The sequence below is a fragment of the Amphimedon queenslandica genome, unplaced genomic scaffold, assembly GCF_000090795.2.
Source record: "Amphimedon queenslandica unplaced genomic scaffold, v1.1 AMPQUscaffold_13436, whole genome shotgun sequence".
Classification (NCBI taxonomy): domain Eukaryota; kingdom Metazoa; phylum Porifera; class Demospongiae; order Haplosclerida; family Niphatidae; genus Amphimedon; species Amphimedon queenslandica.
Window position 1 is genome coordinate 61,374 of NW_003546328.1, and position 12,786 is coordinate 74,159.

The window sequence follows — 12,786 nt, forward strand, 5'->3', positions numbered from 1 at the left end:
GGCCTTGAGTCTGTGTGAAATTATCAATAGTTGTTTATGACAGAATGACTATCAATGACATTATGAAAGCAATAATATGATATGTTATGCATACAGTATGCTAGCATATGTACATGTACTCACACATATATATCCACATGTACATGTATTTGTGTGTGTCTACAAATGAGGCTGTAATTTCATGAGCTTTTGTCTACTGGTTTCATTAGCTCCTACTAGCACACACATCCATTAAATCCACACACGCAATTTATCACAGAATCATATGCATAAGACACACATACACACAGTGGGCACAATGCTAATTGAGTCCTTAGACACAGTAGCACTTTATTTTGCAACTATTTGTGATGGTTTATGTTAAGGTTGAGTCTGTACTTGCAAGCTGTCTCGTTTTTGTGTCAATAAATTGCATTTTTCTCCACCCACCACCAGGTCTGCCATGTTGATCCACTGGCTGATAGTAGCTGGCATAAACTGATAAAGACTTTTCAGGTAAAGCAATAATAACAGGAACTGGCAGGGAGGGATGGAATAAAAATTCATTAATGTGTTATCTAAGCACACCCCAGCTCTCATTATCTGTGGTTCACTTGTACTTTGTTTCCCACAGGATCCTGACATTGTCAGTAGATTCTGAAGTTCCTCAAAAATTGGGCCAAAGACCCTGTACTATATTACAGGGTCTTTCATCAAATTTTGTTAAAACTGACTAGAAGAGATTTCTCCATTTTATAATTTTTTTTCTGATGCATTATACATGTACTTGATGTTGTGTAAAAAGTTTAAGCTAATTCCTTTTAAGTTTAATTTTTTACATATTTTTGAAGTTGCTGAAAAATATTTATCAAAAATGAAAAGGAAAGAAAATTTTTCATTTTTATAATTTTTCTCATAAGTAGAAAATTTTGGCTGATTTTGATAAAATCTGGATTTCTAAAAAGATTTAAATTTTTTAAATTGATACCTTTTATTAATAAATTCCATTCTCCCTTCTACAGACTGATGGCATACACTTTAATGATAGAACTGGTCCTGGAATGAAGTCCCAAGGTAAAAGGCACCCCATCCTTAATGAAAAACAAAACTTTCCATGCTCCATTTAGATTTGCTTGTAAATAATTTGTTACTTTGTATGTTCAAATAATATGCATGTGCATGCATAGTTTTTGTCTACAGCTAATCACATGTCAGCTCTCCTGACCCTATTACATGCTGTTGTTTATCAGCTAAGCCATTCCGAGCATTTTTGATTTGACCTTGTCTTGTTTAGACGTGATCAATTTCATTGAAAGATTAGTCTAGCTTGTTATCAACATCTCCTTTGCATTTATTAGCTACTTTTATTGTTGTTTCTGGTGTATTGTAGAGGCATTGTCTGAGGCTGTGAAGATACTTAAAGCCGATTACCTGGTGAAGGCAATCAATGCACACAAAATGGATCAAGCTATTATATTCTGTCGGACGAAACTCGATTGCGATAATATTGAGAGATATCTTCTGCATTTAGGAGGTACTGCTAATCACATCAGTGTTAATTTTAGTAAATTAATTTTTATTGTTATTTTTAATAATTACTAATCATTAATGTCTTTAAGCTCTTTTTTAATTATAAAATTAGGATCTGGTAAAATGGTCAATGAGTATTCTTGTGTCTGCCTTCATGGTGATAGGCGTCCTCAGGAGAGAAAAAATAATTTGAATTCTTTTAAGGTATTAAACCTGATCTTGCTTGTTCCTTTTCTTTTTGAATGTTATGTGTCATTTTCTTTTATTTTTTATGTGTTACGTATTCCTTAATTATTGCAGACTGGTGAGGTTAGGTTTCTCATATGCACTGATGTTGCTGCAAGAGGAATTGATATCACTGGAATACCTTTTGGTAAGGCATGAGCCATTGTTACACTTAATATACCGTATGCGTCTTAATTTTCGAGGTGTATTAAATTTCGTTATTTTCGTGCTCACCTTAAATCCACGAAATTTAAACCACATCTAATGCCATTCTATTGTATGTAGACTATGGCCAGAACACGAAAATTAGCTCACACGAATATTAACTTTTGAGCAAATTTCATTGAAAACACGAAATTTTGAACCCTCGAAAATTTGAACGTATACGGTAGTAATGATGCTATAATAGTAATTGGAATTATGATTATTGCAATAGCAATGTTAATATTAGGAGGGAACTCTTCATTTTTATAATTTATTTCTAATAAATATACATCTTATTATGTTGTGTAACAAGTTTGAGTTGATTCCAATCAAAATTGGATTTTTAATAAATTTTAAAGTTGCTCCAAAATCAGGCCTAAGACCCTACAGATCAAAAATGGCTAAGAGAGAATTTATTACATTTTCTGCGATGTATAGATGTTCTTATATTATGTACAATGTATTGAAAATTTTAAGGTTGGTTCAAAATCAAATTTAGGGTATTATTTATTAATCTATAGCAACAGTGATTTGCTATAGTCACATGCTTATTATTTCATTCTCCTCTTTCTCCCTCTCTCTCTGTTTCAATGCAGTTGTTAATGTTACATTACCAGATGATAAACAGAATTATGTTCACAGGATCGGTAGAGTTGGACGTGCCGACAGAATGGGACTGGCTATATCACTTGTGTCCACACAAAAAGAAAAGGTACGTGTACAAAGCATAACATACATGTACATGTACTGTGTATAAGCAATGTAAGTAATAATGTACGTAATAATAATGTATAACTTGTGACTATGGTTGACAAAGGTACCATTTGGCGGATTATTAAATTTATTATTATAATGAAAATGTATCAAGTTGTGTGTGTTCTATTAAAGAAGCATTGTTTGCAAAAGTTGCATAGTAACTTTTTGCATTCTATTATCAATGGAGCACAGGAAGTTGGATTTTTTTTCGCTATAAAGACAAATTAATTATCTGCCATAAAATACCTTTTGTTTATTACAGTACTATTTAATATTTTATTAAAATTATGTGTGTGTAGGTGTGGTATCACTCCTGCCCAAGTAAAGGGAAGAAATGTAACAATGTGCAGTTGGTTGAAAATGGCGGATGTGCCATCTGGTATGATGAGAAACAGGTACATGTACATGTATATTATGCACAATTATTTCTCCTTTCTGTTCCTTTTCTTTACCTTCCTTTTCTTCTTCTCTTCCTCTACTCTACTAACTTATCCTACCCGATCTTGTTATCATTATTGTCATTATTATTATTGTTGTTGTTGTTATAATTATTATTATTATTATTATTATTATTATTATTATTATTATGACAACAAAATTAGACACAATGTAGAAGACAAGAGAGACAAAAAGGGAAAGCCCATAGAGAAAAGAAAATCAGGGACAAAACAAAAAACAGGAAAAAAAACCAAAAACAAAACACAACAAAATAAAAACAAAAAGTCCTACAGTTGACCATCCACTTCAGGAGACAAGATGGAAGATCTACCCAACCACATCTGGGCATTGGATCGCCACAGAGTCACAGACAGTCTTTGAAAAAGATGGAGAGTGGGTTCAGAGGGAGGGAGACCAAACCGGGTTCCGAGATGGTGACCGAAAGCCCAGAAGATAGAAATGGCAGTGGAATTATTATTATTATTATTATTATTATTATTATTATTATTATTATTATTATTATTATTATTATTACTAAATAAGATTAATATTATTATTATTTGTTTATACATAGATTCATTATGCTTGCAAATTTGTAGAATTTAATTTAAATTCCCAAATGCATTATGACTTTGATAATCTCATTCATCATCATTACCATATTGTATTATGAGAAAGAAGCATAATTTCCTAAGCTAGCAGTAATTCTAATTTTGAGTGTTTCTGACGTCACAGCTCATGATCTAATATGTTATGAATATAATTATTTATAATAATAATAATAATAATAATAATAATAATAATAATAATAATAATGATTTTTTTGTAGTATTTGTCTGACATTGAAGATCACCTTGGAGTCTCGATACCCACAGTGAGTTCTACGTTTGAGGTTCCCACCAATGAGTATGATGGTAAAGTGACTTACGGGGAGAAGAGGAAAGAAGGCGGAGTGTTGTATGATAACCACACTGAGCTGCTAGCCCCTTCAGTACTGGAGCTATCTAAACTAGAAACAACCGCACAGCACACCTTCATTACATCACTCAAGGGACACTGGTAATATGGACAATGGGCACTGGTAATATGGACAATGGACACTGGTAATGTTAATAGTTGATACTGGTAATATTGATGATTAATACTGGTTTTTAATTATTGGAATTCACAATTGATGGCACTAAAATATTTAAAGGTACAGTCGTGCAAAGATAATCTCTTGATGATTAAATAAATAAAAAAGCATTCTTTATTTATTGTCCTTTGATTTGTCCTTTCTCTTTTTCCTGCTGCTGTTACTCTTATTGGTTGATCCCCCTGTTGGCGGTGATGCTGACATTGAAACAGGCTGTATTGTTGATGCTTTAACTTGTTTCTCTTGATCACAGAGCAGCCTAGCTTGTAGAGCAGGTATTCTACGCTTCACTTTTAAACTATAAAAAAGAATGCCTATTAAACATACTAAGTACAAAAAAATTTGCATTAAAATTTTCAAACAGCAGATGGCTTAAATCAAAAATTAAAAGGAGGTTTCTTATTCAAATTTGGCCAATTTTGCATAGCATTATCTGTGCTAAAAGGTCAGAGTTTATCCTTTTATGTTGACTGTAAACTTGCTGCATCTTAAAGGACTTACATGTCAAGTCCTGGTTGGTCAGGAGCCCAAATGTCTTCAACTCTAAAAAACAAATAATAATTGTACCTGCTACTGTGGTCATCTATATTACAGCAAATGCGCTTAGCGTATGATTCCAGTTTCTTACAATTAATTTTGCAAATTCCGAGCATTAGGATTGTCATCGTTTTTAACATAATAATGGAATAACATGATCTCCATTATTATTATTATTATTATTATTATTATTATTATTATTATTATTATTATTATTATTATTATTATTATTATAAACATATGCAGGGAAGCTTTCTTTCAAAAAGTGTATCCATTAATGTTTTGATAATGCACGATCAGACTGTTTGTTTATGTGGGACGTCGTTAATTCTAAAGGTGACCACCTGCTGCTGCTGCTGCTCTTTCCAAAAATTATAATATTTATTACAACAGGACACACACTCATCGTCACCCCTTGTTTAAGCTTTGTCACTTCTTTGAAGTTCTCTCTCTCTCTTACCTTACATAGTAGAGCTCAAATGAGGCTTGCAGGATGTCCTATGAAAGTTCATGAAAATATTATATTAACCTCACTTCCTGAGGAGAGAGGAAGAGAGAGAGAGGGGGGTCACTTCACTCACATTTTGTTTCTTCAACTGTTCTATTACGCCCACTGCCTGGGTCACATATGTACCACATGACGAAATAATTAGACCCTCTGAAGGATGCTCCTATACATAATCATACCCAATTCGAATTATACATTATAAAGGTATGCGCACGTTTAAAATTGAGAATGCTTTCTCAACTAGGAGGTTAGACCTGCCTGATGTAGGGCCTATCCTAAGCTCATTTGGTAGCTGTGATTTCTCTATTAACTGACTGCTCACTTTATGATAATGTTCCACTACAATAATTAGTATAAAAATAATAAATAATTACACAAATACAATGACTTACTCAATAGAAGATGTAGTTTTATGGGTGTGGTAGAGTAGGTGTGGCAACTAGATCTGCAGAGGCGGCAGGCGCAAAGATTTGGTTACATCTTTTTTATTCATTGACTACTCTGGGAGAAGGATGGAGCAGAGAGTGATCAACAAAAGAAAGGAGTATCGACCCACTTCAATAGCTCTAAACCTAAGAGGTAAGCCAACTATGTTTTGGTTTTATTCCACAAATCGCCCGCGATTTTTGAAGTTTTTCTACGGCTGCTAAATATCCTATTATGTTGATGATCTAAGGCTGTACTATAAAGTACAAATATACAAATTGTTGGTTCTGAAGACTACCTCAGCCAGCCAGAAATGACTGTCTAGATGGATAAGGCAGCTAGTGACGTAGGGTAGACTCGAAAAGAAAACAAAAACGCCTCTCACCGTAATCCGTTTAAAAGTACATGCTACTAGTCCACACACGCTATCTTCGGTTTCCTTTTTCAAAGACATAAGAATCCCCCTGACTCCTGCCTTCTTTCCCAGTCGAGAATTATTGGAAGAAGAGCTGTTAAGTAGCGCTGTAGTGTCCCTGTCTGTCTACCTTTTTAACACCTGAACAGAACAGGAGTTCATCTTGTATAGTACAACCATTTTCACATGTATAGCAGAAGACTGAGTCTCAGTGATTCTGAGATAGATGGGTCTGGTATCCATGCTGTTGCAGCAAAGAACAACTTGACCCTAGAGCGTCATTCTCACTTCTTTTCACAATGTCACCAGACCTCTAACGCAAGGTCATTTCCCTCTCTTTGTTTAGATGGACAAATCGAGATACCTGAGGTCTCTGTGGAATCAGAAGAAGAGAAAGAGCCGACTTTTTCGTTTGATAATCGTGCTGGACTAGCGCACGATTTGAGTTTCCTTGCTGGTCTGCCTGAGCTCTGTGACGTGACGTTTCTAGTCGGTGAAGACAGACAACCAGTCTGTGGAGTAAGAGCCATATTAGCTGCCAGAAGCAGGTCAGTATCAGTCTCTCTTCATTATGTCTATGCCTCCGGCCTTGTACTAATAATGATTTCTTTGTCCATTGCTGATAATGTCTTGTATTGTATAGTAATATCCAATCTAAAAGTTTGTATTGTCTGCTAGAAATTGGTTGATTCAGGGAGTGTGTGGTTTATTATCCAAATACTAATCTTCCAAGTTATTTCTGCATGACGTACATGTATGGCTACTGGACTTTTTACAGTACATCTTTATATAACTGTTTTGATGTTTTGAGTATGTTTCTATCGGATGTCTCTACCCTCTAGGGAGCATTAGGGAGTAGTATACTCTATAATCGGCAATAGTCCTGTCTTGTTTTGTTATAGTCTATTTTCTCTTCAATGTTTATAGTTTATAAGTACATGTCTTTCTCTGTGTTTATCTTGCAATGTGTGTGTGTTTCATGTATAAAATCATATGAAAGCATATTTCAGTGACATGCATGACACGTACACCTTTGTAAATAAAGCCCATGCTTCCGTCTGTGTAGTTGCTTTGAGTGATTGGTAGTTACTGCCCATCTGTTGCACTGCAATTTACATAATGATCTTTGATAAACATAACACTGATTCCTCTCATCCCTTGAAGTGTATGTTTATTCTCTGACTGGCTGTGTGTGTGTCTTCACACTCGTGCTACATGTGTGAAAGACATGCATGTACATGTATACATGTAAGAGCGATCCCAGAAACAACTATCAGTGAGTGTAGGGTAAGTTTTATGTGGTCAGGCTCTATAGTATTTTCTGTATGAGCCATATGCCATGTACGTGTACACTATAAAGTGTTTTTGATTATAAGAGAAGATAATTTCCTTTCCTCATTGTGATTTAATCCTGACTTGTGTCGTGATGTCACTATCCCATTTGCTGTCTCATAGCTTCGGTTATTCATTTCCATGACAGTTTGTGTGACATCATAATGAATGCACTATCACAATCTCTAGATACATACCAATACAACTAGCTAAACATGAATGCATTTAAACATAATTAACATAACTATATTATCACCTCTCTCTCGCCTCACATACACTTTTTCTCTCTTTTGTTTCCACAGGGTCTTTTATAGATTGCTCTATGGCGATGCCTTTCAACCGAAAAAGCCAAAAAAGAAAGCCTTATACAGGCCTAGCTCTGATGGGTATGTAGATAAAACTGATTTCCGTGGACAACCGACAGTAACTGTACTTGATTTTGAGCCTGAAGTATTCAAGCAGCTAATGGAATATATACACACAGGAGCAGTGATGCTTCAATCAAGAACACTACTAGGACTAATGAATGCTGCTGATCATTACGGACTGGATGAACTCAAAATGGCTTGTGTCCAATTCCTTGATCGTGCCATCAACACCGACACTGTGTGTGCCTTGCTCTCGTCCGCCGAGAAGTACATACAGTACAAGAGCACAAAGATACTAGTCCAGAAAATGTTAGAGTTTGTCGACAACCATGCAGAGGTGGTACTCAATCTCGGGTCCTTTGCGACCCTCCCTCAACATGTGGTGAGGATTATTCTTGGACGAGATGAGCTCCTTGCCTCCGAACAGACCAAGTTTGAGTCTGCTTTTCGCTGGTGCCTCCGCTACATTGAAGACCATCCAGAGCTTGACCTGAAGACGGCCTTTGAGCCGTTTGCAAGCAAAATAGCATTTCACAAGATAGCAGCCACTCACTTAATGAAGAAGATCAAGCCGGCCCAAATAGTTGACGATTCCGTGATCGTCACAGCTCTCGCTTACCAAGCTGACCCAAGCTCGGTCCAGTTTAACCCGCTCCAATTGAAGCACTGCAAGACCGCTAGTGCTATTCCTAGTCTGGATGGCTCCCCTGCTCACATAAGGAGAGTCAACTCGTCTGGTAATTCACTTAAACTGAGCGACGAGGATGATGGTATAGAGGAAGGCTACCTAAGAGGAGGATCGGTACCACTGAGTAATGATGCTAGACCTGATCTTCATCCAAGCCGTGTCTTTGATGTACGGGCCGACTCTCAGGCCTCAGAATTGAGTTACAGCTCAACTGGATCGAGTCTCTCATCAGCCTGTGGTACAGTCACTCCTCAGAGTCCCGTTATAGACAGGAGTGCGTCTCATAGTGGGTTCCTTCATATTTCGCCCGATCCTCCCTCGGGATGTGGGGGCCCTGGTAAAATGGCTAGGAAACCGTCTACGAGATCAGAGAGTTTCATCACACTTAGCAGCACCTCAGTCGAAGTGTGACACTGTGTACGTACAATCCAGATTAAAAATGACAGTCCACCATTATATCCTAAATAGGTCACCAAGCACTATTGTTATTATTATTATTATTATTTATAACATAATACTTATTAATGTTTGATGTTGTGAACATTGTGTGTGTTATTGTGTTAGCATTGACATTGGACTAACAAGTGATTCTTGTGTATTTGTGTGTATGTGTACGAGTTTCCCAATTCATTTGACCATTGGTCTCTTTGATGTAAAACAAAACAATAATTATTTATTTGGAAAGGGTCTATAATAATATTGATGTGGGCATTATGATCAAGGAGTTTTTTTCAGCTTTTTGCTGCTTTGGAGGCAGCACTAGAGCTATTGTTGGCATCACAGGCGACTATCTTGACCTTGTTCACTTGGACCACATCAGCTGCCTGTGTTTCCTTGAGTTCGACGTCTTGTACTAGACATGTCCATACATTGTCACAGTATCTATTTAGAAGGAAGAGGGAGGGAATTTAATTTCAATTTTAAATTTACAATGTAATAGTACAAACACAAAAAGACAAATACTGAAATAGAAATCGTTGCCCTGAAGGCAGGTGGAAGTGACATAAATGTAAAGAAAGATACACTTAGATAGTATATACAATAGTTTACTAAAAATTATTATCATTGATTTTTTAACCACCTGTATGTTTTGAGTTTTCCTTTGAAATTGTATCTGGTCCTCACGCGAGAGGAGAGAGCCTTACCGACGCTCTTGTCGAATTGCTTGAGTACCCTGAGAGCCAGCTGTGGGTTGATCTGCTGTGTCCCGATCATCTCGTCCAGTGCATCTTGTAAGCAAACCCCAAGAGTTGTGTGCCTGTACAACTCGTAGCTCATTTTGTTTATGGGCGTGGTCTGGCAAATTGAGGCGTGGCATAGGCGTGGTCAGCGCTGCTAGGCTTTCGTCGTTTCCAATCAAAAAACATGGCGCTTAAGGCCGGCTTTTCTTTGCTTACAGTAATCAAATGCTTCCCTCTGTAGTTTTTATTCCTTTTCCCTTTTATGTAGTTCTCACGTCAGTGTCTCCCCGCCAGCCAAAAGTGGATGCCATCTTTAAACAATGTGAGGTGTCAAAATACTTTACATTAATTACAATAAGTGTTCCTCACTTTAGGTCAGATATATGCATCATAAGGATGAGATAAAGGAGAGGCTGGCCGCCATTATTCCAGAGAAACAGAAAGAGGTCAAAGAGTTCCGGGCTCAGTATGGCAATACTCCTGTTGGGGAAGTAACTGTTGACATGGTGGGTGTGGTCACAAATATTATTATTGTTGTTGTTGTTTTATTATTATTATTAGATGTACGGTGGTATGAGAGGGATTAAAGGACTAGTAACAGAAACCTCTCTACTTGATCCTGAGGAAGGAATCCGTTTCAGGGGCTATAGCATTCCAGAGTGCCAAGAGGTGAGTCACATGATTATCACATGACATTATACATGTATGCGTACATGTACATGTTTAGCTATTGCCAAAGGCTGAAGGAGGAGCAGAGCCACTTCCTGAAGGTATATTCTATTTAATGCTCACCGGAGAGGTCCCAACTAAAGAACAGGTAAATACATGTTTTTTTAATCATAATTCTGTTTGAATATTTTTTTATTTTTTATTGTGGGAATGTCTTAAATAATAACACTATTTACTCTTAATAAATAATAATTGATGGTTTTTAAATTAATGTATTGATTTATTATGTACAACGTAGGTCCAAGCCGTGAGTAGAGAGTGGGCCAGTAGAGCTGATCTGCCTCATCATGTGGTCCAGCTGGTTAACAATTTCCCTAGCTCACTCCACCCCATGAGTCAGTTCAGTTCAGCTATCACCGCAATGCAGTCTGACAGTCACTTTGCTAAAGCTTACTCTGAGGGGATCCACAAATCCAAGTACTGGGAGGTTAGGAAAACTTTCTCTCTCTCTCTCTCTCTATCATCAAAACTTTTCTTGTGTGATTGTAATTCTAATTGTAATTATACACTTTATGTAGTGAAGATTTATTGAGCTATTGAAGCTATAGATCATTCACAATAGAAGTAGATGTACATGTATAGTCTAAGCATGTTCATAACAATGTTTCTTTTTCATTGTGGGACATATGACCATTTACATGTACATGAATGACATGCAGGGTTTCCCATAAAGCATGCTGTTATTTAAAGTCCCTGTACTGTAGCACATGCAGGGACTTTACTCAAGTTTTGAGTAACTTTTAAAATTCCTAAAAAATCCAAATTTGATTAGAACCAGCTCAAACTTACTACACAACATATAAACATGTATATGCATCAGAAAAAAAATATAAAAATGGAGAATTTTCTCCTAGTCATTTTTGGGAAAATTTGGCCTAAGTCTCTGTACTATAGCACAGGGTGTTTGTCCTGATTATTGAGCAACTTTAAAAATTCATAAAAAATCCAATGTGCCCAAATCTTGTGGGGAAACCCTGATAGAATGTGATCAGTACAAATAAAATAAGAGTTATAGTCAAAGGAAGAGATAAGATAGCCAAATTTGAGAATGAGTTATCACTGTAATATTACTCCAGTATATTTTGCATCTTTTAAGACATGTACATGTATAATGATATATACAACTTCTTTATTTATCTGTACTTTGCTAGGCTACCTATGAGGACTGCATGGACCTCATTGCTAAGCTCCCCAGTCTAGCTGCACTCATTTACCGGAACATTTACAAAGACGGTAAGATTGTCGCTGTTGATCCTAACCTCGACTGGGGAGCTAACTTCTCTGCCATGCTCGGCTATGACGACCCCCAGTTCATTGAGCTACTCCGTCTCTACCTAACTATACACAGCGATCATGAGGGCGGTAATGTTTCTGCACACACGACCCATCTCATAGGGAGTGCCCTCTCTGATCCTTATCTCTCTTTTGCTGGCGGGATGAATGGACTGGCTGGGCCTCTTCATGGGCTGGCAAATCAGGTTAGAATGATCTTACTTAGTCATTAGTGCCTCTAGTTGTCAAGTGGCTAACTATGGACACTTTATGTGCTACTAGTTGCACTTTTTATTCCTTAATAATCAAATTTTGGTTTTGTCTTTTTTGGAACTATTGTGCGCTTACTAATAAAAAAGAAATTTTTATGATATTGATTATTAGTTGATGGTAATGTATTTTGCCATCAGTAGTTTACAGTTCAGAAATGATTAAAACAGAAGCCATTTGCTCAGACTGTGGGGATAATCTCCCTATTACTGGTCACATAATTATCATTCTGTTTTGGTCTGACCTGCCCACTATCAGTCCATGATCTCCTCTCACTACATTTCCTTTATTCAATATAAGGTTCATGATCCAAATCATACAACCCCCTGTCCTTCTATATGTACATGTATAAGGTTTATAGTGCAAATCATACAATCCCCTGTCCTTCTTTATGTACATGTATATTTTATATTGTGATTCAATGAGGTCATTATGACATTGTGGGCCCTCCTAATGTGTTATGTCCTTCATTGCAGGAAGTGTTGGTTTGGCTCACTAATGTTGTGAAGGAGATTGGCGAGAATGCTACAAAGGAGCAGCTGGTTGAGTTTCTATGGAAGACGCTGAAGAGTGGACAAGTGAGAGCTCTACTGACCTTTTAATTCTTATCTTCTTTGTTGACATAATGAATCGTTTCATTTTCATTTTTACCTTTTCCTCCTTTCTCTTTTCCCACTCCCTCCCCCCCTTTTCCTCCTTTCTCTCTTCCCACCCCTCCCCTCTCTCTCTCTTTCCCTCTCTCTTTCTCTCTCTCTTTCTCTCTCTCTTTCTCTCTCACTTTCTCTCTCACTTT

General features: G+C 36.8%; 5 protein-coding genes across 6 annotated transcripts in view; 3 read left to right on the forward strand and 2 right to left on the reverse strand.

Annotated features, from left to right (window-relative positions):
- The window catches only part of LOC100637251 (ATP-dependent RNA helicase DDX1-like), a 9,748-nt gene extending 5,435 nt beyond the window's left edge, over nucleotides 1–4,313 (forward strand). The window contains exons 20-27 of the mRNA XM_019995650.1: nucleotides 436–495; nucleotides 1,002–1,053; nucleotides 1,370–1,513; nucleotides 1,622–1,713; nucleotides 1,810–1,882; nucleotides 2,535–2,650; nucleotides 2,994–3,089; nucleotides 3,962–4,313. Coding sequence (XP_019851209.1) covers nucleotides 436–495; nucleotides 1,002–1,053; nucleotides 1,370–1,513; nucleotides 1,622–1,713; nucleotides 1,810–1,882; nucleotides 2,535–2,650; nucleotides 2,994–3,089; nucleotides 3,962–4,195 — 867 coding nt within the window. The 3' untranslated portion in view covers nucleotides 4,196–4,313. The remainder of the gene's footprint in view (nucleotides 1–435; nucleotides 496–1,001; nucleotides 1,054–1,369; nucleotides 1,514–1,621; nucleotides 1,714–1,809; nucleotides 1,883–2,534; nucleotides 2,651–2,993; nucleotides 3,090–3,961) is intronic.
- Nucleotides 4,264–5,797, reverse strand: LOC109581504 (uncharacterized). Its single transcript, XM_019995656.1, has 6 exons — nucleotides 5,705–5,797; nucleotides 5,527–5,651; nucleotides 5,386–5,475; nucleotides 5,265–5,302; nucleotides 4,769–4,810; nucleotides 4,264–4,565 (listed from the first exon to the last, which is right to left on the reverse strand). Coding segments are annotated over exons 1-6 (480 nt in total). The 5' UTR covers nucleotides 5,706–5,797; the 3' UTR covers nucleotides 4,264–4,381.
- Nucleotides 5,768–9,204, forward strand: LOC100637377 (serine-enriched protein-like). 2 transcript variants are annotated; one of them, XM_003386059.3, is made up of 3 exons: nucleotides 5,768–5,891; nucleotides 6,500–6,701; nucleotides 7,788–9,204. In XM_003386059.3, the coding sequence occupies exons 1-3, from the start codon at nucleotides 5,825–5,827 to the stop codon at nucleotides 8,950–8,952; spliced, it is 1,434 nt and encodes a 477-aa protein (XP_003386107.1). In that variant the 5' UTR covers nucleotides 5,768–5,824; the 3' UTR covers nucleotides 8,953–9,204. The 2 variants fall into 2 exon arrangements, with proteins under 2 accessions (XP_003386107.1, XP_019851210.1); XM_019995651.1 differs by lacking the exon at nucleotides 5,768–5,891 and having other exon boundaries at nucleotides 6,322–6,701.
- LOC100635146 (transcription initiation factor IIA subunit 2-like) lies at nucleotides 9,168–9,851 on the reverse strand. The gene is made up of 2 exons (XM_003386042.3): nucleotides 9,623–9,851; nucleotides 9,168–9,423 (listed from the first exon to the last, which is right to left on the reverse strand). The coding sequence occupies exons 1-2, from the start codon at nucleotides 9,817–9,819 to the stop codon at nucleotides 9,273–9,275; spliced, it is 348 nt and encodes a 115-aa protein (XP_003386090.1). The 5' UTR covers nucleotides 9,820–9,851; the 3' UTR covers nucleotides 9,168–9,272.
- Nucleotides 9,839–12,610, forward strand: LOC100637505 (probable citrate synthase 2, mitochondrial). The gene is made up of 8 exons (XM_019995654.1): nucleotides 9,839–9,939; nucleotides 9,991–10,044; nucleotides 10,097–10,228; nucleotides 10,284–10,391; nucleotides 10,450–10,539; nucleotides 10,690–10,878; nucleotides 11,603–11,929; nucleotides 12,470–12,610. Exons 1-8 carry the CDS (start codon nucleotides 9,907–9,909, stop codon nucleotides 12,593–12,595), a joined length of 1,059 nt encoding a protein of 352 aa, XP_019851213.1. The 5' UTR covers nucleotides 9,839–9,906; the 3' UTR covers nucleotides 12,596–12,610.
- Nucleotides 12,611–12,786: the final 176 nt, after the last annotated feature.